Genomic DNA, 24022 nt, shown 5'->3' on the forward strand with positions numbered 1-24022 from the left:
TCTTTGTCTTCTCTGAGATCTAAACCATGGTAACTCTTCGGACTTGGAAGTAAGGATGGGAAGTGTTTTCATTCTGGCCTTTTAGCTGAAACCTCTGATTTTATTTCATTGCCTGTTTTATTCTGGACAATGGGAAAAAAATGGGGTCACTCCTAAGTGTGTAAAGCTGTTCCTGTTCTAAGCAATACAGGAACTGGGAGAAATGTGCTGCTGCTTCCTATTGTTGATAAACCTTAATGCTGCTGACAGGGTACAGAGAAAAGGGGAGTATGAAGCAGAATTGATGTTTGCCGTTATGTGCAGTGTTCTTCCTATTTGTCTGTTTCTGTGCTTTAACTCGATACAAATTCCAATTAAAAATAATTCAAGAAGAGCTTTAAAAATTGACCAGGCACTGGAAAACTGCTCTTCCAAAATAGAGCCTAAAGAGCTGTACTAGTTTGGCCTCGTCGCTCTCCGCAGAAGGTCAGCAGGGTATCTCCGGTGTCACCGGCTGGGCGTCTGCGTGCCCCCGTGGCACCAGGATCAGAGGGCAGGAGGTGGCGTGCTGGGCAAGAGCCCTGGGCTCGCAGTCCCACGTGGGTGTCACGCAGCTGGGTGCTGTGCAGGGCTGCTTCTCCCGCTGTGTTCGGGTGCCCTGGGAAGGTCCAGCTGGCTGGCACGTGGCAGCGAGCTGCTGGCTGCCTGTGCTGAGTACACGTATGTGGTGTGGTGAGGCTGGGGTCTTTATTGCTTAAATACGTGGTGGCACCCTGCAGATCTTTGTGTTTGGCTTGTCACGGGAAGGAAAGGGCTGAGGATTTACCTGGTCCCTCTATAGAGACGCTCACGGAAGATCTCTGGAATGAGAAATGTTTCAAGTTGTTTTATCAGACATAAGATCCAATCACTGAAATTTGGGTTGGGCAATTTCAGACTGCAAAGTAGATACGGTTTCCTAGGAAAAAGGATAAATAAATGCTGGAACAGTTTATCAGTGCGGTAGGCAGCTCATCATTGTCTGGAGTACTGGGGTCAGGGGGGCTTTATTAATTTAAAAGATATGCTTTAATCTGTCATCTGGAAAAAATTCCAAAGCCTGCAGTGGAGAGGAGAAGGAACACACGGTGTTTGTGGTAGATTTTGAGAAAATTGATGAAACTTCTGGTCTCAGAATCCAGGACTCTGAACTTCAGGGAATGGGATTACATGCTTTGCCTTGGCATGCTCTTAGTATTCCAGTTCAGCATTAAGGCAGGGGTCACAATTAAGTTGAAGTCACTCACCTTTGGTTAAGAGTCGGAGATGATTCTGACATTTGGGTAGCTGTGTTCTGTGCATTTCCACCCCACTCTGTCCTAACACACGTGCCCGTGGCTAGAAATCTGAGGACAGAGAAGCACTCTGAGATAGAACAGGAGGTGCTTTGTAGGCACAGTGCTCATATGTTTGTAATCAGACTGCAGAACTAGAGAGACAAATGCTGGTGAATACCACTGAGGCATTTCTGGATGAAGTATCCAGTCCTTTATAGCCCATCAGGGTACACCAACGGGTAACTTACCAATACCTCTCATCCAGTTTCTTGTGACTGCAGCAGTTTTGGCCTCTCTTAAGGATTGAGATTGGTGTGCATGCACACTGCTGTGCCTGGGGTTTTTCTTTCCTTTGGGTTTGCTTATATCTGACAAGTCTTACGCTTGGACTCCCTTCCCTGCTCACTTGTCTTTGAGACTCATTTTATTTGTCTGTGTGTCCTGGAGGGAAGGAGAGGCTATGGCATGGTGTTTCAGCCAAGGTTTTGCTAAGAGAAGCTCTGATGGGGCAGAACTAAGCATGTGTAGGGCCACATGTAGAAACACACACACACAAAAAAAAGGAAACCCAGTTTGGCTTAGTACCTCTGCCTCTGGTATGCAAGAAGCAGAGGCTGTTGGTGGCTCAGCTTTTGAATTTTGTGACATTTATATGAGGAAGAAAATTTACAGCTTCATCATAGCTGATTATATTCTTCTAGTGATATTTATATTTTGTTGTTGCATTTTCATTGGTAACACCCGCATAGTTTGAGCTCTAAGCAAGCTGTAAATTTTTTTTCTGTTTACATTTCTGTTGGACAAAAGTCTTATAACTGTGCTTCACTTCCATCCACCAAAGCATTGTTCAGTAGGTCAAGCTGAACTGAGAGCTACTTGAAATACTAGTGTCTATTTTTAATAATGCGCTAAGTCTTAGTCCTAGGAAAAGTTTCCCTTAAAAACTAACTGTTTCAAAGCTGAAGCAGCATGAGCATCTGAAGTCGTCTTCATCAGATCTAAAGTGTCCATGTTGTATTTATATTTAAGACAGGGTTCAATTTATTTAAAGCTTTATATTTTATAAAGCTTTATATTTTATATTTAAAGCACAGACAGATTCAGTGCTTTGTGCTTTGCTTCCCTTGGTGCTCTTGGGAGTGCATTTACAGTACGTGCTTGTATGTACATTCTAAAGAAAGAGCATCATCGTAGTGAATATTTTGTTCAATAATTGTTCTTCAGATTCATTCACTTCTAGTTGCATTTGAGTTAAGCAATTTACTGAGAAAATAATTGGAAAAGTATCTAGTCTAAATAATAATATTATTGTTTTACAGGTACGCCTGCAATTAAGGTTCTCATGCCTGCCCTTTCTCCTACAATGGAAGAAGGAAACATTGTGAAATGGTTAAAAAAGGAAGGTGAGACTTTTTTTTTCCCCTTAGGACCACAGTTGTAATTCTTCAGCTATATATTCCATAAGAATAAGATTGGTCTTTCAGGTTGTACCTTAGTATTTTGAAGCAAAATACTAACAACTGAAAAGTACTTGACTTATGTTAAATTATGTGGGAGTAGCTAGATAACTAAGCTGAGTGTACGTTTTGTCTTCATATAGATCGTATTTAAGTGGGAAAAAAATCAGTAGACCCAGTTCCGTCAGGAAAAACTTTATTCTCTTCCTACCCCTTCTCCTTCTCCAGTGTAATATTAGAATTGGACTTTGTAGTTTTGGATTCCAGGTGCCAGTTGTCCATTCGTATAGGATGCACTGTGAAGTTTTAGGTTGCTGTAGAGATTCTGTCCTCAGACATTTTTGGTTTTACGGAAGAAGCGGACACATTTGGAGTAAAGCACATCTCTTCAACAGGCACCATTTGACCAAAACATCAGTTTTGAGTGTTCTGACTATATAAGTAATTTATTTCTTTCTGCTAGCCTTTAAAGTGTTCGTACATCCTCCATTGCTGTATTACTGGAGTACTTTACTTGTATCTGTTTTGAATACAGTTTGGGAGGTAGACAGATGGCAACAGTATAGCTCATAGATCCTCTAGTAATGGACACGATGTTTTGCTTCTGGTAAGAATTTCTGAAGAATTTACGAGGAAGAATATGATAGTTTGTCCATAAAACATGGATGAATCAGTTTTCCTCATAAAATGGTCCAAGGATGTAACCACTATACAGTGATTTTTCTTCCCGCTACGTTTCAAACAAAATGCAAAAGGAAAATAAAAGTACTTTAACTAAATTGAAATTAATTCTTAATTGATGGTTGGAGTTTGAGAAGCTATTTCAGGATATTCATTGTTATGTGTGCCATTTCAAAGCAAGGCCAAATCTAAGTATATGATATTGCTTTGTTAGGAATTAACTATGGTCACAGAAGTGCCAGCGAACTTCTTTTTTCCCCCTCTGGAAGTCTGGAAAGTAAACATAATAAAATTTAAAAAGTGAATATGAATGTCTGATAATCTAATATCCAAGAAAATAAATATTGCCAAGCAATTGACAGAAGAAAGCTGGTGATTGCATATGAAGTGTTATTTTCCACTATAACCAGCAGGGGTCAGTAGAATACTACTTGATCATTTTTCTGCTCTTTGTTTAAGTATCAAGTGTTTTCATTTTACAGTTTCACAGGATGGGCAGATGATATCGGTACAGCAGAAGGAAAAATGTTGAATTTAATTGACAGCTTTAGTCTTGATCTCTCATTGTTAATGCAGTTTTATATTGATTCCTGTGGGTAATAAAGTCCTTCACTTAAAACTGTGTTTCTAAAAACTTGTATTTATTATGTATGAATTTAATGTTGATGAAAGATGATAGATTAACAGCCCTGGAGACTAAAACCCTCTTGTTATCGTGTGCAGGAAACAGACCAAGCAGCAGTGCTAGCAGTTTCCTAGTGCAGTGCAACTTGGTCTTCTTGTGAGACATCACCTCCAGGGAGTTCAGTCTCTATGCTCAGTCAACTTTGATTTGATTTGCAAAGAGTACCAAGGAATGCACTTTGTATCTTGTGATTTGGATACTTGTCTGCAAGTAATTGAACGGAGGACGCAGGCTACTGAATGCCAGTTGGATATGATTTCCTAGAAGGAAACTCAGCTTCAGCAGGAATACTAATCATTCAGTTTAGCTATAAGAAATTACTCACTTAAATTTAAAAAAAAAAAAAAAAAAGGGGGGGGGGGATATAAAAAGTTTTTTCAAGTGCATTATATATAATCTCAGAGTACCATTCAGGCAACTTCCATTGGAAACACTGCTTTCTCATTAGAAAGCATAAAAACACACATTTTGCAAAGCTGTTCATTCCAGACATCTCTGCTGGGAAAGCTGATTTGTAACTGACATCAAAGTGGGCGCTATTTAGGAGTGATCACAAATTTTGCAGTCTACTGAAAATAACTATGATCCTTTCTATAGCACTGAGATATTGAAACCCGTGAAATTTTGAAGGCTGCTATAAATTGTTCTTGAAATTGCATATGAACAGTTTTCTTCCAAATTTTTGACCACTTCTTGGCTGCAGTATATACTGGGACTAGGGAAGGGAAAACAAAACAAACAGTGATGGAAAAGTGGTTTGGCTATTTCCCTGAAGACTCCTTCTCTTGTCTTCCCTGTGTAAGGGAATTCTCACCGTTCTGTGAACAGCCCCATGTATATAAGTTCCAAGATGCATTGTACGGGACAAACACATGAAATTTATTTTGCCTAGCTTGCACTGTTAGAGTTAGTGCTAAGCAGCCTCCAATAGTAAGATTTCTTTTTAAAGGTACAGAACATTTACAGATTGATTACAGGCTGGGAGAAGAGACTAAGATGGAATTAAGCACCTTTCTGTTTACCTATGTTAGCTTTGTAGATTGCACAATTTGCCCAACAGTTTGGTTTCTTAACATCTATGAAGTACTTACCTAATGATTTAATGAGATATAGGCCACTTGAATTAATGATCCAATGGGATTAAGCCACAGATATAAAGCCTGGGAATTTAGTTTCCTGTGTAGACTGTTTATGCACTAGTTATCGCAAAGTGCGGTGCGGCAATTAGACTATTAAATTAAATAATCAGGTACTACTTTGTGACCTCCCTTGCCAAGTTCCTCAATAGGAATTTTTACGACTTCTAAAACTATGTAATTGGTTGAGCTTTGAATGCTGCTATTGCTTGTTACTGCAGAGATCGCGAGAATCATATAATGCTTTATTTTCCCTTCTAATTGAGGTAGTTCTGAAACAGGCAGTAATTCAATAATAAAATTTTAAGTGTATCATATACCAAAATACAGGTTGTAACCTGCACAACTTTTTTTTCTTTCTGATGCTTAAGAATCAGTAGCAGAAAGAATTAAGTGCTTAGATAATATTGTTGCAGCAGTTCTGGTACTGGGGAGATATTAACGTCTGTACATGTTAGACTTGCACATATTGACCCCATTTTTCAGTGCTTTATAAGGAGAAGTATAATATTTTGTTGGAGACCAAAGCATTCAACTACCTCAAAGTTCTTCAGGGTAATTTCAGTTTTAATGTAGGCCATCTGGTCAGTATTGGTGTGTTGAAGGATTCCAGACCCATTGTAATTTTATCATGTGCCCGCAGTTATAGGTATACTTGAAAAGCAGGGGAAGGGTAGACTTCAAAATTATTCTACTTGGATTTCTGTAATGTTGCAAAAGCAGATTCTAATATTTGCGCATATTTTTATTTCACAAAGTAAAAGCATTTCTATTAGACCTCTTTTGATTGTATGAGATTGAGGAAGCAAGCCTGCAGATAAGCTTGCCAAAAGGATTCAAGTTCCTAGATTTCTAACTGAAAATCTTTGATAGTATAGGTACAAACTAGGGAACTGTAATACTTAGTTACATATATTGCTGACTAAGACCAATCTTAATAATTACTGGTTTAAACATCTTAGGCTTATGGCTAGCAATGAAAATGGAAGGCTGGGGATTATATTTGTGCCAGTGCTACTGATTGATGGTCTCGTGCAAATAAATTTAATTTTGTGTGTGTATGTACTTCCTTTTGGAAAGCTTACTATAAACAATGCTATTTGGAATTTAATGAATATGTTAATGTTCTGCTGCTGCAGTTTCTGTCTCTGAATGTTAGTGTTCATATTTGGAATTGAAAGATACAATATATCATGATAAACCATGATGGGGAATCTGCTAGCTGTAGAATGTATTGAAGGATGTAAAGTGCCTTTATTGTATGTTTATGTGTCTGTCTGCCATGGTTAAATAGTTCTGAAAGAAAGTTTAGTCTAAGTATTCTTAAGTTCTGTTATATTTTGCAGGTGAAACAGTGAATGCTGGAGATGCACTGTGTGAAATTGAAACAGACAAAGCGGTGGTTACCATGGAATCGAGTGATGATGGCATATTGGCAAAAATACTGGTAGGGATTCTGTCTGAGTAGGATGTTACAATCTCTCTTGAGACTGTTGTTTAGCATAATGCCTCAAAAACTAGTTTAGACAGATAGCTTTCAGTCTGCTCAGCTCTTAGTATAATGTACTTATTTGCATTCCCAGTGAGAAATAATTGCTCTATTTATATCAGTATGTATACCAAACCACTCGTATTTGTAATTTCTGGACATATTTAGAGAGAGATTTTCAGTTAGTCCAACTGAGTTGTATTAATTTATCTTTTGTTCCTTATGAGTCACACCTATGAAATATTGCAGTTTTTCTCTTTCTCAGAGAAAAAAGTGACAGTCACTTGGAATATGTAGTTTTGGGTGGTGCTTTAACCAACAATACGGTAGCGATCTTCTGTTGTTCCTTTGTGTGAAATTATTAATAAAGTTGTAACATACTCTTTCTTGCAAACCACACGTTGTTTTATAAGCATCATTTGCATGGTGCTTATAGTCTAGTCTCTACTTCATTCTAAATGGATACCATGGAGAAATTATAGGCTTCATTCCTTACGCTCAAAAGAATCCAACCATGTGGTTTGTTTGAGAGGACCACAATTTTTCTCCCTTTTCCGTTTCTTATGCGTTTCTTTCCCAAACTGCTTACTACTTGAAGATTTCAAAACTCTCTCATTTTCATGCTGGTGGGAGTATAGTAGATGTTTTTCCCCTCCATTCACAATAACTAAACGTTAACAGTGAATTTGAAGAGTTTTGAATAAGAACTTTGGAGAAATTGTTTTGTCATGTATGTGCAATAGATAATGAAACCCTTTATAGAAACATCTAGTTCAAAGTGGTGGTGTTGGGAAAGAAGGGAGTGAACAAACATGTAGAGATGGAGAAGTAAAATGCAAGAAGATGAGTGGCATTTTGATGTTATTTGGGTTCCTATAAACAGTTTTGGTTACCTGTTGCCACTGAAGATAAATTTCCAGAGGAAGGGTGCTGAGCAGAGTTACTTAAGAGTTGGCTGTGATTGGGAAGGATCTTGGTTGCTTGAGCTTAGCAACATAGATTTGCTTTGACTGCAAAATCAAAAAATCCAAGTATTTGATTGCACCCACACTAAGGGAATAAACTGCTTGAATTAAAGAACAGTGTTACTACAGGAATAAATAATTCTCCTTCTTTGAAACAGATTTAGGACTGACCTTGGATTTTCAATGCCAATGGCATATGAATATTTTTCCTGTTTTTTTTTTTTTTTTTAATGTTTTTGTTTTGCAAGTAGGCATCTAAAGACCAGAGATCTTGTGCTGCTTCAGTGAGGTAAAAGCAAAGACTCAAGTATAGACAGGGACTTGAAGTTTGAGTTCAGTGGCTTAATCACAGTATCATCCTTCCTTTTCTATCAATTTCTTAAAATCATACAAAGTGTAAGACCAATATTCTTAGGTACTGTCCTGAAGATGAAAAATAACGATTGCAGTAGTTCTCTCCAATGCCATTTTCTAAGACTAGGTCTGTGAAAGATGGCTCCTGCTCTGAAACAATAGCTTAATTAACGTGGCAGGAGATAACCTTTCCATATGCTTGGTGTCAGCTAAACAGTGTTACTCTGTTAACTGCCCTACAATTGATGAGAACTGGGATTGCGCTCTGAAAGAGAACGCTGCTGATGACAAATTTTGATAGTAGATAAAACGTAATTTGGTCAGGGAGGTCTCATTTAGGGAATATCTAATCAAGAGATGGGGTTGTGGAGCTATATAGGCATACTGCTACTAGTTGTAATCTAGCTACTTAGAAAATTACAGAAAGGGTGTAGCTACAACTAGTTCCTAGAGCCAACAGCGTGCAAGACAAAATTCTACCCTGCCCACAGTGAGACTTGTTTGTGCTGCTATTACAAAAGCTAGTTGGGTTGGTATGTTACATTGCCTCTTGCTGTTGTACGAAAATGCAGTTGTAGCAGAATGTATTTGCGTAGCTACTCTTTGCAAAAAGGGGCGAGTACTTGCCTTCATGGGAGAATTTGAGAAGTGATGGTCCGTTTAGCATCTTCCTTTTTTGTATGAGCATTCTTTACAAAAGTGAACGCATCAAAATAGGTGGGAGGTGTTTTAGGAGGAGAAGTGATCTAGGATGGAATGCAGCTGCAAGTTAAGCTTGTCAGGGTTTATAAGAAATTATTATTAGCGTTGCATTTTCTACAAAAAAACTTGCATTTTGATCAGTTGTTTATATAAATAGTAAGTTTGTAAACCTTTTCCTTCTTGTAATTTACATTGCTAAATAGTTATTTTCCCCAGATCCTTTTTTTTTTTTTTTTTTTTTTTTTTTGGTAGCACCTTGATAAAACTCTTGCTGTTGCATTCAACTGCATATCAACACATCTAGTAATTTTCGGAGAATCCATTCTGGTATTCCAGAACAAAATTGCACAGTAGACACTTCTGAAAGCATGGGGATTTTTTTTTTTTGGTCTTCATATTGTTATTTTCGTAACTGGTAGATGAGTAATGCTTTCACTATTTTTAATTCTTTCGTCTTCAGTTTTGAATGCTTCTGAAAATTATTGTGCAACCTCTTCATTTTTTTTCTTTAATAGGAAGTATCTATTCTGCATTTACAGATACTGCTTTGTGAGATTATGTGAAGAGGAGGCATGGGGATTCTCTGTGTTAAAATTTTTAAAGTATGCTTGCCCAAGAGGTGTAAAGGATAGGATAGACTCCAGTGCTCACTTGCAAGCATCTTTAAAAGTGGTTCATGATGACTACAGATAGCATTAGTATTTCAGAAACTGGGTTTTTCCTGTTCCCTGCATTCCAAAACCATCCCAGATTCCAAAATTTCCTTATGTATATTTTGCTGTTGTGGTGCCTTTTTATATCAATCAAAACCAGACTCTAGCAACATTCAGCAGTGGCAACAGTTAGATTCTCTAGCAATGGCATTCAACCTTAGCCAAGACATTTCACATCATCCAATAACAATCATACACTGGAAGCTGAGTCTGAGAAGGAGATGTCTCAAGGGGGATAATAGCTGTAATGTCTTTCAGATTAAGGGAAGAGAGGCAGCTTTATTGGAGTAGCATGAACAGATTATTATGCCAAATAAACTTTTAATGGGTTAATACTCCATTTTGGAATCTGGAAATGATGGGCTTAAATATTGTAATAGAGAATAGATATTAAACTTGATTCCAGTCTCCTGAAAAGTATAGGATGAAACTGATCATAGAATCATAGAATATCCTCAGTTGGAAGGGACCCTTAAGGATCATCAAGTCCAACTCTTGACACCGCACAGGTCTACCCAAAAGTTCAGACCATGTGCCTAAGTGCACAGTCCAATCTCTTCTTAAATTCAGACAGGCTCGGTGCAGTGACCACTTCCCTGGGGAGCCTGTTCCAGTGTGCAACCACCCTCTCTGTGAAGAACCCCCTCCTGACGTCCAGCCTAAATTTCCCCTGCCTCAGCTTAACCCCGTTCCCGCGGGTCCTGTCACTAGTGTTAATGGAGAAAAGGTCTCCTGCCTCTCGACACCCCCTTACGAGGAAGTTGTAGACTGTGATGAGGTCCCCCCTCAGCCTCCTCTTCTCCAGGCTGAACAGGCCCAGTGACCTCAGCCGTTCTTCGTACGTCTTCCCCTCCAGGCCTTTCACCATCTTTGTAGCCCTCCTTTGGACACTTTCCAACAGTTTCATGTCCTTTTTATACTGTGGTGCCCAGAACTGCACACAGTACTCGAGGTGAGGCCGCACCAGCGCAGAGTAGAGCGGGACAATCACCTCCCTTGACCTACTAGCGATGCCGTGCTTGATGCACCCCAGGACACGGTTGGCCCTCCTGGCTGCCAGGGCACACTGCTGGCTCATATTCAACTTGCTGTCTACCACGACCCCCAGATCCCTCTCTTCTAGGCTGCTCTCCAGCGTCTCATCGCCCAGTCTGTACATGCAGCCAGGGTTTCCCCGTCCCAGGTGCAGGACCCGGCACTTGCTCTTATTGAACTTCATGCGGTTGGTGATCGCCCAGCTCTCCAACCTGTCCAGATCCCTCTGTAAGGCCTTTACGCCCTCATTTGAGTCCACAACTCCTCCAAGTTTGGTGTCATCAGCAAACTTGCTCAAAATACCCTCTATTCCTACATCCAGATCGTTTATAAAAATATTGAAAAGTACCGGCCCTAAAATGGAGCCTTGAGGGACCCCACTGGTGACCTCCCGCCAGCCTGACACAGCCCCATTTACCATAACCCTTTGGGCCCTGCCCGTTAGCCAATTGCTCACCCATCGTATGATGTTTTTATTTAGCTGTATGGTGGACATTTTGTCCAGTAGGATCCTATGGGAAACCGTGTCAAAAGCCTTGCTGAAGTCCAAAAAAATCACATCAGCTGGTTTCCCTTGGTCCACCATACGGGTGATCTTATCATAAAAGGAAATCAGGTTAGTTAGGCAGCATCTACCCTTCACAAACCCATGCTGGCTGGGACCAATGACTGCTTTGTCCCCCAGGTGCGCCTCAATAAGTCTGAGAACCAACTTCTCCATGATTTTACCAGGCACTGACGTGAGACTGACAGGCCTGTAATTGCTAGGGTCTTCTTTCTGACCCTTCTTGAAAATTGGCACAACATTTGCCAGCTTCCAGTCTACCGGGACCTCTCCAAATTCCCAGGATCGTTGAAAAATAATTCAAAGAGGTTCCGCGATGACATCCGCCAGCTCTTTCAGCACCCGGGGATGAATCCCATCCGGACCCATGGACTTGTAGGGATCCAGGTGGAGTAGCAAATCCCACAGAATCACAGAATTTTATAGGTTGGAAGAGACCTCAAGGTCATCGAGTCCAACCTCCAACCTAACGCTAACAGCCCTCCACTAAACCATATCCCTAAGCTCTACGTCTAAACGTCTTTTGAAGACTTCCAGGGATGGTGACTCCACCACTTCCCTGGGCAGCCTGTTCCAGTGCCTCACAACCCTTTCAGTGAAGAAGTTCTTCCTAACATCTAGCCTAAAACTCCCCTGGCTCAACTTAAACCCATTCCCCCTCGTCCTGTCACCAGGCACGTGGGAGAACAGGCCAACCCCCACCTCGCTACAGCCTCCCTTGAGGTACCTATAGAGAGCGATAAGGTCGCCCCTGAGCCTCCTCTTCTCCAGGCTGAACAAGCCCAGCTCCCTCAGCCGCTCCTCGTAGGACTTGTTCTCCAGGCCCCTCACCAGCTTCGTCGCCCTTCTCTGCACCCGCTCAAGCACCTCGATGTCCTTCTTGTAGTGAGGGGCCCAAAACTGAACACAGTACTCGAGGTGCGGCCTCACCAGAGCCGAGTACAGGGGGACAATCACCTCCCTAGCCCTGCTGGTCACGCTGTTCCTGATACAAGCCAGGATGCCGTTGGCCTTCTTGGCCACCTGAGCACACTGCTGGCTCATATTCAGCCGACTATCCACCATCACTCCCAGGTCCTTCTCTGCCTGGCAGCTCTCCAACCATTCCTCTCCCAGCCTGTAGCTCTGCTTGGGGTTATTGCGCCCCAGGTGCAGGACCCGGCACTTGGCCTTGTTGAACTTCATGCAGTTGACCTCAGCCCATCGGTGCAGCCTATCCAGATCCTCCTGCAGAGCTTTCCTACCCTCAAGCAGATCGACACACGCACCTAACTTGGTGTCATCTGCAAACTCACTGAGGGTGCACTCGATGCCCTCGTCCAGATCATCGATGAAGATATTAAAGAGGACCGGCCCCAGCACCGAGCCCTGGGGGACGCCACTAGTGACTGGCCTCCAACTGGACTTGGCTCCATTCACCACGACTCTTTGGGCCCGGCTATCCAGCCAGTTTCTAACCCAACGAAGCGTACGCCAGTCCAAGCCAAGAGCAGCCAGCTTCTTGAGGAGAATGCTGTGGGAGACGGTGTCAAAAGCCTTGCTGAAGTCAAGGTAGACCACATCCACAGACCACATCCAGCACACGTTCAGGGTCAGTTGGGAGTTTGTCATCCCCACCGTCCCGGCCCTCCAGCTCAGGGCACCCTGGGTCCCGAAGCCCATCATCGGCATTGAAGACAGAGGCAAAGAAGGCGTTAAGCGTCTCTGCTTTGCCTACGTCATCGTCTGTGAGGAGACCTTCCCTATCAAGGAGCGGCCCTATGTATTCTTTAGTTCTCCTTTTTCCATTTACATATCTAAAAAAAACCCTTTTTATTTTCTCTCACAGACACAGCCAGCTTCAACTCTAGCTGTGCTTTGGCCACTCGAACTTTCTCCCTACAAACACGAACAGCATCCCTGTATTCTTTCCATGACGCCTGGCCCTCCTTCCAGTAGCGAAACACTCTCTGTTTCCGCCTAATCTCCATTAGAACATTCCTGGTCAGCCCCGCCGGCCTCCTGCCCCGCCTGCCTGACTTGCGATATTTTGGAATTGCCTGATCTAATTGCCTGATGTTTTGGGGAACTGGAGTAATAGGGGAGCAATAGGATGTGATTTTTCCTTTTTTTTCTTTTTTTTTTTCCTCTAATTTTTTTTTTTTTATTTTTTTTTTTTTAGCTCAAGTACAGTTCTTAATAGTCTTTTTGCAGTATCCTGCACTATACTGGATGTTCAGTAGACTTCTGTGCAAAATTTTTGGCGTTATGCTCAGGTTTGTGGATGGGGAGATGATTTCATATTGAAAAGGCTATCCTTTCAAAGCCCATCTCAGAAGTTTCATGTGATGTAGCTGATGGGGAATTAAGAACAAGTATAATGCATTTCAGCGGTCAAATCAGTTGAAGTTTATTCATTTCCTAAAAGAAACAAGGCAACGGTTTTAAATTGTTTGATTCCAGCTACAGTTCTGCACTATGTTAACTGAGCGGAAAACTTGAATCAAATAAATGCAAACTAGCACTGTGGGTTTTTTTACCTTTAAAGAGGTAAGGTTCATTAGATTAAAGGAATCTAACCCCTTTTTATGACTATATGCTACAAGTATGTATAAGAAAGAGCAGGCTAAGAATAAAATAGGTCCTTACGCATACATTCCTTTTCTCTCTGAATCTGTGTTTTAATGATCACGTCTGATTTGGTATAAAATGCACTAAAAACTTAAATGAGTGAATGAAAATTTTAGAAGGGTAATTTCAGAAAGGTGATTACTCTTTCAGTAGTGTTAGTTCTTAAATTAACTGTGACTTTTTTGCCTAAAATACTTAGTTCAATTTGGACTGAAAACAGGGGATGAATGATCGTTTTAAAGAACTGTATTTAAAATCCATTACAATTTTCTCATTCGTGACCTAAGTGAGAATTGCTATGAACAGAAACTACTACGTATAAAGCTTCCACTGTGGTCAGCCAGCATGAGTTCTGTCCACCTTACCTGCCACTGTGCTGCAGTTGTACTTGCTCAGAGGAAAATTTAATTGCATAGAGGAGTAACCTCCAGCTTTTTCTCCCTGGCATGGCTCAGCTGTGCTTTGCTGATTTGTCAGCTAAGCTAGGATTTTTTAGAATCTTCTGGGTTATGCTTACATGTAGAGCAATAGAAATATTGTGAAACTACTTATTTTAGCTCTTTCTAAATCTGAGATTCCAGGGTTCATTGAGGCTTATGCAAAGGGGTCTTCTGGTATTGTGGATTTTGGAAATACAGAAGATGTGATTAAAAAATCCAGGAGATGAAAAGTTAACCGATACAACTCTTGTCTCTCTGTTCTGAGCTGCAAAAGCTGTATGCGTGTATTCTTATTTTTTGAAAATATTTTTAAACACACGTGTTTTTAAAAATATAAACTGTGCGTTCATCTGTGTTGGAAACTTGTACTAGAAATGAAGGAATGCTGGAGTTTTCACAGCTGTTTATCTTGAGGAGTAATGAATATGAGAAAAAAGCACAATAGGCTCACTATGAAGACTGTTGGTGGGTTTGAATGTTCATGCAATGCTGGTCTATAAACAAACTCTGACTAGTAGAATTGTTATATTACTGAATGGTCAACCATTCCTGTTGGATTTCTGCATGTGCACTCATAGCTCCATTAAAGCACTCCTAGACCAAAATTGCAATGAAGAATTAACACCACAAGCATATCCTAGTGCTTACTGGTCTGTTCAGGTACAATACGTGGACTGCTTCTTAAAATGGAGCTGTTCTTTATTGTACATGCATGCCTTTGCAAAGGAATGAAAACGTGCAAAAAAAAAAATTTATTTTGAAAAAAAAAAAAAACCAAAACACTGCTGCTACATATTAGCATGGGAACTATTTTGAACTTGTGGGACATTTGTGTTGTCATTGGTATGAGTCTTGTATTCAGCATCAAACATCTGATTACTATTCTGACAAATGGAGGTTTTTAAATGCCTTGTTCAGTGCTAAATAAGATAATGCTGTAAAATGATTAGAGTGAATAATTTCAGGTTTGTTTTTTGTTTGTTTATAGCATAGGTTTTTTTTGTTTTACCCTTTTTTCTTGTGTTTTCAGTGGCTATGTTAGGTAGGTCATGTTTGCATCTGCTTCAAGCTGCTGTTTTATTTGGTTATGAGTGGTAGTAATACTGCAAGCTTATCCAGTTATACAAATATGCTTGTCAACGGACCTTTCTGTTATAGGGTCTTTCAGCTTTACACTAAGCAGTTTGTGAGTTTTGCTTGGCACTCTGTTATTCCCAGGTACTTTAAACTCACCTCAAAAAAAAAACCAAAAAAACACCATGGTAAAATCTGGAGCACTTCAGACATTTTCTCAAATAAAGCTTTTCAGAGTATTAATGGAGAAACGTGCATCAAGAGATCAGACAAGAAATAGTGATTTGTCTTAGATTTTTTTTTCCTCATGTAATGAATACACTTTTAAAAAGAAGTATTACACCAAAATTTATGTAGTGTTCCTGGGGGAAGACAAAGTGGACTGACAAAGCTGTAAATGTGAGATGTTTTATGAGAATATACTCAGAACAGACTGGCTTTGCTGTTCATTTTTACATCTAGTGTTGGCCCTTCTAGGTAGGGGGACAGGTAATCCAGTGAAATCTGATGTGTTCTGACAGAGGAGGTAAGTGTGCCGACAACCGTGTTCCCTGAATAATAATGTTCTAGTATCTGCATCTGCCTAGTACACTTTTTACAGTTTTACAGCATTCTACTTAGCGTTTAGGTGTCTACAAAGCTTGATGAAACTAATAAGAACAATATTACACTCAGTGCTGTGTGTATCTGTTTATTTTGTGTCTGGTTTTTAGTTTGGACTTTTCAAACATTTGACAGTGATTTGCATTTTCTTGGTCAAAATGTCAGCAGTGCAGATAGATGTGTACTAACTCTGTCTGAGGCAAATGTTTGTGCAATATGGCTTTATGTAGAGCTTTATTGTGTTTCTGTTGTTTGGAAATTAACTCTGTTTGGGCTTGGTACAGTCTAAGTTATATGTGGCTACCTGTGGTCCCAAGAGCTATTTTAACTTATGGCATGATGCCCTGGAAACATTACTGCTTTTGAGGATCTAACGAGTTCTGCTTCTGCAACCATTTCAAAGACCATAAGACTATCCTATTGTGAAGCCCTTCATTAGGTTAAGTCAATGTTGTTTGGTTTTTTTGTTTGTTTGTTTTTAAAGTCCATGCTTTTATCTCCCAAAGCATCATAAAAGCTATTTTGATTGTGGTACAGAAATGTCTTTTAATTTTGAGAGGAACATCTCGAACAGATTGGCCTTATCTGGTCTAATTACATTATGTTCTTTCTGTAAGATTTCTGTTCAGATGTTATCTGAAATAGTGAGTTGTATATCACATGTCCTGGCGTATTCTTTGGGACACACTTGTTATTTGACACCAGTTATGTTAAAATAGACAAATTTTAGCAGTGGATGATAGCATGAAGCAAGTGTTACCTTTTTCAAAAATAAGTTGTTGTTATGGGGTTGGGGCTTCTGTTTTTTAACTTCTGAATTTACAAAGTTGTGTTTTTAAAAAGTGCCATTACTAATTACAGTGTGGATATCTCAAAGTATCTTGCTGTACATAACTAGCAAAATTTTCAGGCTTTGTTCCCAAAGATTAGGTAGGCATCCACACTCATTTTCAGTAGCTAACAGGGCTTTTTTTTTTTTTTTTTTTTTCCCAGTGGTACTCTGAGTGTCCTCACTTTAACTTCTGAATGCTAGCTAACTTTAGATGTATGGAACTTTGAGGCATTAATGTAAGTTAATATTTCCCTTTCACCTTAAAATAGCAGCTGTACTTAATTTCTGTCACGAGTCTTCATTATTAATAGTAGAAATAAAATGGGATATATTTTCCTGATGAAGTGTCATTAATATGCCTGAAATTTTTACATCTACCCTTTTTAGTCATGTTAGTCTAGACAATGCAATATATAACTTAATGTTCTCATTGCTTTAAATTTAGGTGGAAGAAGGAAGCAAAAATGTACGCTTGGGCTCGCTAATTGGTCTGCTGGTAGAAGAAGGACAGGACTGGAAGCAGGTTGAAATACCAGCTGATGCTAGTGATCCATCTTCTCTGGCTCCACCAGCAGCTGCACCTACTTCAACTCCTGCAAGTCCTTCAGTTTCAGCCCCTCCTCCTAAACTGGAACATCCACCTGGAAAATTGCAGTGAGTTTCTGTGCTCATTATGAAATGGAACGCTTCCTCAGTTAGATCAGTAGAGCTGAACCAAGAAGAGTATTTTTTCCCTTCTTACCTAGTATAAAGCTATTATTTAAGAGAGTGTTTAAGTATGTGTGATGTAATAAAGCTTGCCTTCTCAGAATATTTTTCTGCTTGTACTCCCAAAAAGTCAATTCAAGCAACATATGTTTATTAGAGCAACTTCTGTTAATGTGCTTTTATTCTGATACATAATTGCTTTATGAAGTATTCTAAGATTAGATGAGGAAAAAGTTGTTTTTACATATGATGGATGCTAATGCTTATTATTAGATACTTATCATGAGATGATCAGTTTATCTTTAACTTGCTTTATCTTTTTCCTTAAAAAAAGGAGGCAAACAACAACAAATGGCTCACTCCAAACATGCTAAGTTCTTCCACTTTTTGATATTATGAAAAAGGAATATTATCAGTTTCCTAACAGAATTGTGAAAAACTCAAGATCGTGAGCTTGTGTGCTCTTTGTTAGGTTGGTTTTTTTTGGTTGTTGTTGTTGATTGTTTTTTATATGTTTGGGTATGGTAAGAATTTGCAAACATCTTAGAAGATTAACCCCAAAGTGTTAAGCAGGTAACAGTAATCTATGTATCACAGGTTTGTGTTTCAGGCTGCATGTTAGACATTGCTGCAGATAATCCAAACTGAAGAGTTTTATTCAAACAGCAATTTCACGTTAGAGTTTATAAATGACTGTGATGGAGATTTTTGACTAGGTTATGTCGTTATACAAGCAAACAAACAAAATATCAAGTCAACCAAGGGTGTTACTCTCCACTTCGAGTGAATTATGATAACATAAAAGCTGTGAAGTCAGTCTATTAAAGAAAAGAATGGGGAACTCTCATTTTGGCAGCATCTGCTACTGAAACTGTTCTGGTTTGATTTTTTTTTTTCATTTGTTTGGGGTTTTGCGCTTTGTTTGCGGATTTTTTTTGTTTGCTTGTTTTTAAACCTCCGTACTTTGCTAATCTTGTTTGCTATGTTCATATTTGATACCATCATTTGAGCTATTCTAATGCAAGTGAAAGACGCATGGAACCAACTGAGTGGCCGTTTGGTCAATGCCCAAATATTACCTGTAGCAGGACAATTATCCATGCACTTGAAAGGATTAAGTTTTGTATTTTTGTCAAATGTGCAACTGTTTCTCTGCAGCTGTTAATTCCAGAGATGCATTAGCATCTTTGGCATCAAATGATCATTTGTGATGTGTTCTTTTGACAAGGACGTATGGACAGTCCTTAAATTTGATGTAGTGCAAACATTCTCATTCAGGAAATAACAAATAGATATGTCTGAGTGTGGGATGAATTCATATTTAGTCTTCCAAAGCAGATACTGAATTATGCAGCTACATCTATATGACTTGCTTTCCCAAAGAGCATCTGCTTCATTAAATCAATACTATAAAATAAAATGAAAGCTAGGGAAAAAATAATGTTAGAATAAGAATTAAACTGCATTAGTAATAGCCAACTAGCCAAACAAATAGTAGAGATGAGCAACCCTTTTGTCCAGGTTCCTGAAACTCATTTTTTATGTTACTACAAGCTAGTCTTAAAGAATGTATTTGGTTCTGCACTGATAATCCTTTCCCGCTATACTGCTGTGGAAGGAAAATTTGAAGATGGGTTTTGCAGTTTTTATTTTGGTCCCTATAAGTCACTGTTGTGCTTTTAAATTCAACCTGGTATTGAAGCTTGGTGAGGGGGAAGAGTCTGTCTTTAGTATTAAGATCACAGCTTTTGCATAGAACTGTTTTCTTCCTCAGCTGTTGCTTGCACGATACAGCATAAATTGTATAATTTCTCTTACAGTAAAGAAGAGAAGTAAACCTTACTGTTTTAAATAGTTAATTTTCCTCCTCATTTCCTTAGGGTTCGCTTAAGTCCTGCGGCTCGCAACATTCTGGAGACACATGGACTAGATCCAAGCAATGTTACACCTTCTGGGCCTCGAGGAATCTTCACTAAAGAGTATGTAGATATTTCAGTAAACATACAACCTCATATTCCTTTATTTCTTCCTTTGAACCCAGAGCAATCTCCATGAAATTGAAAAGTCTATTTTCATAAAAGCCACCTTTTTCTTCTATGTTTTTCTTTGGAGGAGTTGCCTAGTGTAATTTGAAGAACCTGTCAAGCAGATGGGGAGAATAGGTTAGGAGAAGCCTTTAACTTCAAAACAAATAGATTTTTGTTTTTATATTCAATGTGGATTGTATGGTACTGCTGTCACATTAACAGTGGCTATCAGTGCCTTGACAGCAGTGTTCGCTACTGTTGTGAATCTAAACTATTATTCCCTACTAGAGATACAGAACCAAAACGAAACAATAGCGGATTTTTTTTCTTCAGCTCCTATTCTTTGATGAATTCAGATCTTTTTCTTCTTTCATTGAAGTTAAACTATGAAATCTGTCAGGATTTAATTTGCTCTCCTTTTTGTTAAACTGGGGAGAGCAATGAAATGTATGTATGGTATGAAAGAAATCCCAGAGTTCTGTTTTTTCTCCCATTTGTGGTTTTTTGTTGTTGTTATTTTTCCTATTTTTAGTACAAGGAATGTTTACAGCTCTGGTTTGTTGTGATCAGTGTTCTAGTAGTTTAATATTATTTTGAGTATTCTGTTCTACTGATTAACACTCAACCCTTGGAGGTAGGAGCTTGCGTGTAAAATGGTATAGTGGTAGATTCAGAATGCTTAGCCTTGAAATGATATATTATCCTTGCATTAGTTGTGTGTAAAGCTATCAAAGATAACTTTTTGTAGAAATTCTTGGTTTTGTTCTAAGTGAACATGTTATTTTTGACTGAAGCCATCATTCACCTATGCAGCCCTTGTTAGCTGCTGTAATTTTGTTTCCATGCAAAGCTAGGTTAGTGTAACTGAAATGTACTGGAAAAGCAGACTATGGAAGTTCATTCTGTTTTAAAGCTTTTTCATATAGTCTTTGGTTGAATTGAGTGAAAATAGGGATTTGAATGGATAGAATGTGCTATGTACAGCAACAAATTATCAGATATTTTCTTCATTATGCAATTGTAATGGTATTTTGTGGTGCGTTTGTAGTCTACGGCAGGTGGAAACCCTCTAGGACTTAGAAACACCTAATTAACATTCCCAGTTGTCATGGAGATGTAGCAAAGAGATTTCTGTAACTATGAAAATGTTCTGACTAACAATCTTATTTTTTCAAAACATCTCTTTCATACAAAAGACTTGAGTTTGAAAATACATTTTAAAATGCAGACAGATTTTTTTTAAACCATTCCTTTGAAATAGTATTAGCCTTTCAGGTGCCTCCAGGCTCTGCTATTACACTTGGAAATGAAATGTTTGCAGATTTTTTTTGTAGAAAGCTTCTACAGACATTCAGGGAAATACTACTTTTGCTAACTTGAGATTCCTGTTAAATACGTGCCATACTTCATAGCTGAGTGACTCATAGTCTTGTTTCTAACTAGAGTAGTGATCAATTCTTCAAGGGATTGTAGCAGGTTCGATTTTCACTGTTAAACACTAAGTTTCCTTGGTTAAACCCAAGACTTTTTAACATTGTTAAAATCCAAGTTTGAGATTACAAGAAGCAAACAAGGATAGTGAGTTATGTAAGAAAGCAAGATTCTTTTCCCCCAACTTTGTATTTTTAGATTTAATGCACTGTAAAATTTACTTTTAACAGAAATTGGTGATTTCACTTGATAGTTTTCTCTGTCACAATTTGCTCCCTTAGTGGGCTGATAGTTCATTTCCTACAAGTCTTAATTACTATATTCCTTGTTCTGACTGGTTTTGTTCTGGCGTGGTTTATTTTCTTCAAGCAGTGTCTTGTGCTTTCTTCAGAAATATGCTAGAAAATTAATGTATTAACAGAAAGTAAGTCAACTTCTGTTACACCACGTTTCTAGTCATCCGCTCAGACACTGTTTTTGGACACTATGTTAAAATTGTTGATTGTCTCAGACTGCTTCTGCCCTTTCTCATCATGTTTGCTGATGAGGTAGGGATTTGTAAATGCAAACAGTAAAAGGTGGGCATGTTAGTTACCAGCAGTAACTGGTCTTCTGAGGCCATGTTCGTTCCATCTATACCTTCCTACCTGCTGTCACTAAGTTAGGTGTGATTGAGGATTTCAGAGACATTTATTTCGCAGGCATTTATGTTTTCCCCTTGCAAATAAGATATAGGACACTGATGTAGTAATGGGTTTCCAACGAGTGAATGTATTTATAAAGTGCAGACCTGCATTGGTATCTATGCTTCATACAGCTTATCAGCTGTCACTATGGGGGAATGAGTTCCTTGTATAACACTGATGGTGCAGTAGAAGCTGTGTGTAGCATTCTCAGCTCACCTTTTCCCTCTCCCAAGAAATCTATGAAAACAGTAATCAGATGTTCAGGTGAAAGGAGGCTGAGGAAATTTAGCAACAATAACTGCCACCAGGGTATGCTACTGTCAGTATGTGAATCTCATGGTGCCAACGCTGGATCTTCAATGATTATTAGTAGTGTGTGTGAAATGGACAAATTAGAGGATGTAAAGTATATTTTGAGCACAAAACACACAGTTTACTGTGGCTGTTTTTTATCTTTTGGCCAACATAATGAAGTAGAAAGTGTTAGTCTGCACATTTCTGTAGTAGTGGTTAAACTGAAGAGTTGCCTTAATTTGCATTCTTCTAATAATAACAGCAGGGTATAGCATACTGTTGTTTAACAAATGTTCACCAAGCTCTGGTATCTTCTCTGGGCAGATTGCTCTCTTTCATGTTTCTGTACTCCTCTCATGTTTCTTCATTACTATCCTGTATTGATAGGGGGTTTATAAAGTAGCTTGGAAGGGATGGTCACATCTTTCCTTTCCAGTTTTGATGAGATGTCACTTCTTGGCGTTGTACAGAAATGTTTAATTTGATATATTGTGGTGCCTCCTCCATCTTATGTTCAGGCTCCCAGTCTTGCACCCATGACAGTCATAATATTGATCTGCCTATTTTTCTTTAATCTGTTAAGTCATGTGGAGTAGGTCGTTTAAAAAATAAAAAATGTCTATCTTGTACTTGCGCGAAATTCAAAAACTCCTCAGTGAATATTCTAGTCTAAAAATAAGCTCAATTCTAGCAATAATTTTTTCAGTTAACACACTGAAAGCTATCAAAATCATTAAAGCATTTTGACTTGGCTATGGTAGGTAGGGCCATCTGTTTCGTATGCCATTTGTATAATACATGGAAGTAATTTTAAAACATTTTCTTAACTTTAAATATATAAAAAGTTATTAAAGCTTTATCCTATGTAATATGGGAATAATATAATGAACAGATGGTCTGTCTTATGGCTGCCAAGTTAAAACCCTTAAGTGATTTTTGGTAGCTTGTAGTATGTTAAGTAGGAAAGTTGCATTACATCATGTAGTTACTTTTTTTTTTTTTTTAATCTGAAATTGTAATGCTAGAGACGGTTTTTATTCAGTGAAATCTAACCATCTTTCTCCCTCCCATGTGGTAATTATGTTAAACATTAAATACTTTTAAAAGAAATGCTAGCATGTAATTCTGGAAAAAACAAGTAACAGCTTTAGTGATGAATTACTCAGCAAAGAGTAATAGATATATAGAAAACAAGGAGCTTTTCAGGTTTTAATTCTTGGCTCTGGATTGCTATTGTTAAGAAAAAATACAAGTCCATTCACATTGTTCTGTGGTTCTGAGATTTTGCCCCTTCACAAAAAATTAATAGCATATAAACTATTGACACTCACTGAAGAATAAACTCTCCCTTGAGCAGTAATTAATGAAAGTAGAAAGCCTTTTTGTTTGGTATGTCTTATATTTAGAAGCCGTGCTGTGGTTGTCAGTAGTCTGATTTTTACACTTGCTTTTGATTTCCTCTACCAATTTATGTAATAAACCTTTGTGTACATACTGTGGTGATGGCTTCATGAAGTGATAGAGGATTATGTAGGGTACGTGATACTAGGTTTTGTTATCAGATCCAGAGCATAAAGATAGGTGATCCATGACTGATACAGCTCTTTTGCCAAGTCCCTGGTAGAGACAGATTTTATTAGCGTAGCTTATTTTACTTGCAGTTGGCAGTACTGGTGTAAATATAATTTTATCTGTTTCACCTCATACATGCAACAGTATTTAGCATGTAGCTATATAAATGCAATGCACCTTTGTAGGTATAGGATTGTAGCTTAAGGATATGAGTTTTCCTTACATGTATGTCTTCAGCATGGTGCTATCTTTCAAACTGTATATGAAGTGTGAACTTGTATACTACCTATACGTTTGTGCATATTTATGTCAGGAAGGTACAGAGAAATGATTGATAAATGTAATGCTTAATTTCCTGTGACCATTACTTATAAAGTAGCATTAGAAACCTACCATAATTATCACAAAGTAATTTGTTTAGTTGAAGTGGTCCCAAGTATAACAAATGAAATAGCTTGTATTTGAGATTTTCAGAACTTTATAGCCTAAGTAAATGTACTCTGATACCTTATTTACAAGAATTGTTAGTGCAATTTACAAATTGTCTTATACACTGACAATTAGTGATGACAAACATGCTTCTCTGACACAAATGTTTTGTGTTACTGCATATTCAAAAAAAACTTTATTAATAGAAATTAATGAGATAATTTACTGTAACTCAGGAT

At 38.6% G+C, this 24022-nt stretch overlaps 1 protein-coding gene across 1 annotated transcript in view; it reads left to right on the forward strand.

Annotated features, from left to right (window-relative positions):
• PDHX (pyruvate dehydrogenase complex component X) overlaps positions 1-24022 on the forward strand; it is a 43360-nt gene that overhangs the window by 4469 nt on the left and 14869 nt on the right. Inside the window, exons 2-5 of the mRNA XM_082762411.1 lie at positions 2615-2698; positions 6601-6701; positions 17082-17290; positions 19225-19323. Coding sequence (XP_082618537.1) covers positions 2615-2698; positions 6601-6701; positions 17082-17290; positions 19225-19323 — 493 coding nt within the window. The remainder of the gene's footprint in view (positions 1-2614; positions 2699-6600; positions 6702-17081; positions 17291-19224; positions 19324-24022) is intronic.

The sequence above is a fragment of the Aythya marila genome (assembly GCF_965140915.1).
Source record: "Aythya marila genome assembly, chromosome: 5".
In the NCBI taxonomy this organism is placed as follows: Eukaryota; Metazoa; Chordata; class Aves; order Anseriformes; family Anatidae; genus Aythya; species Aythya marila.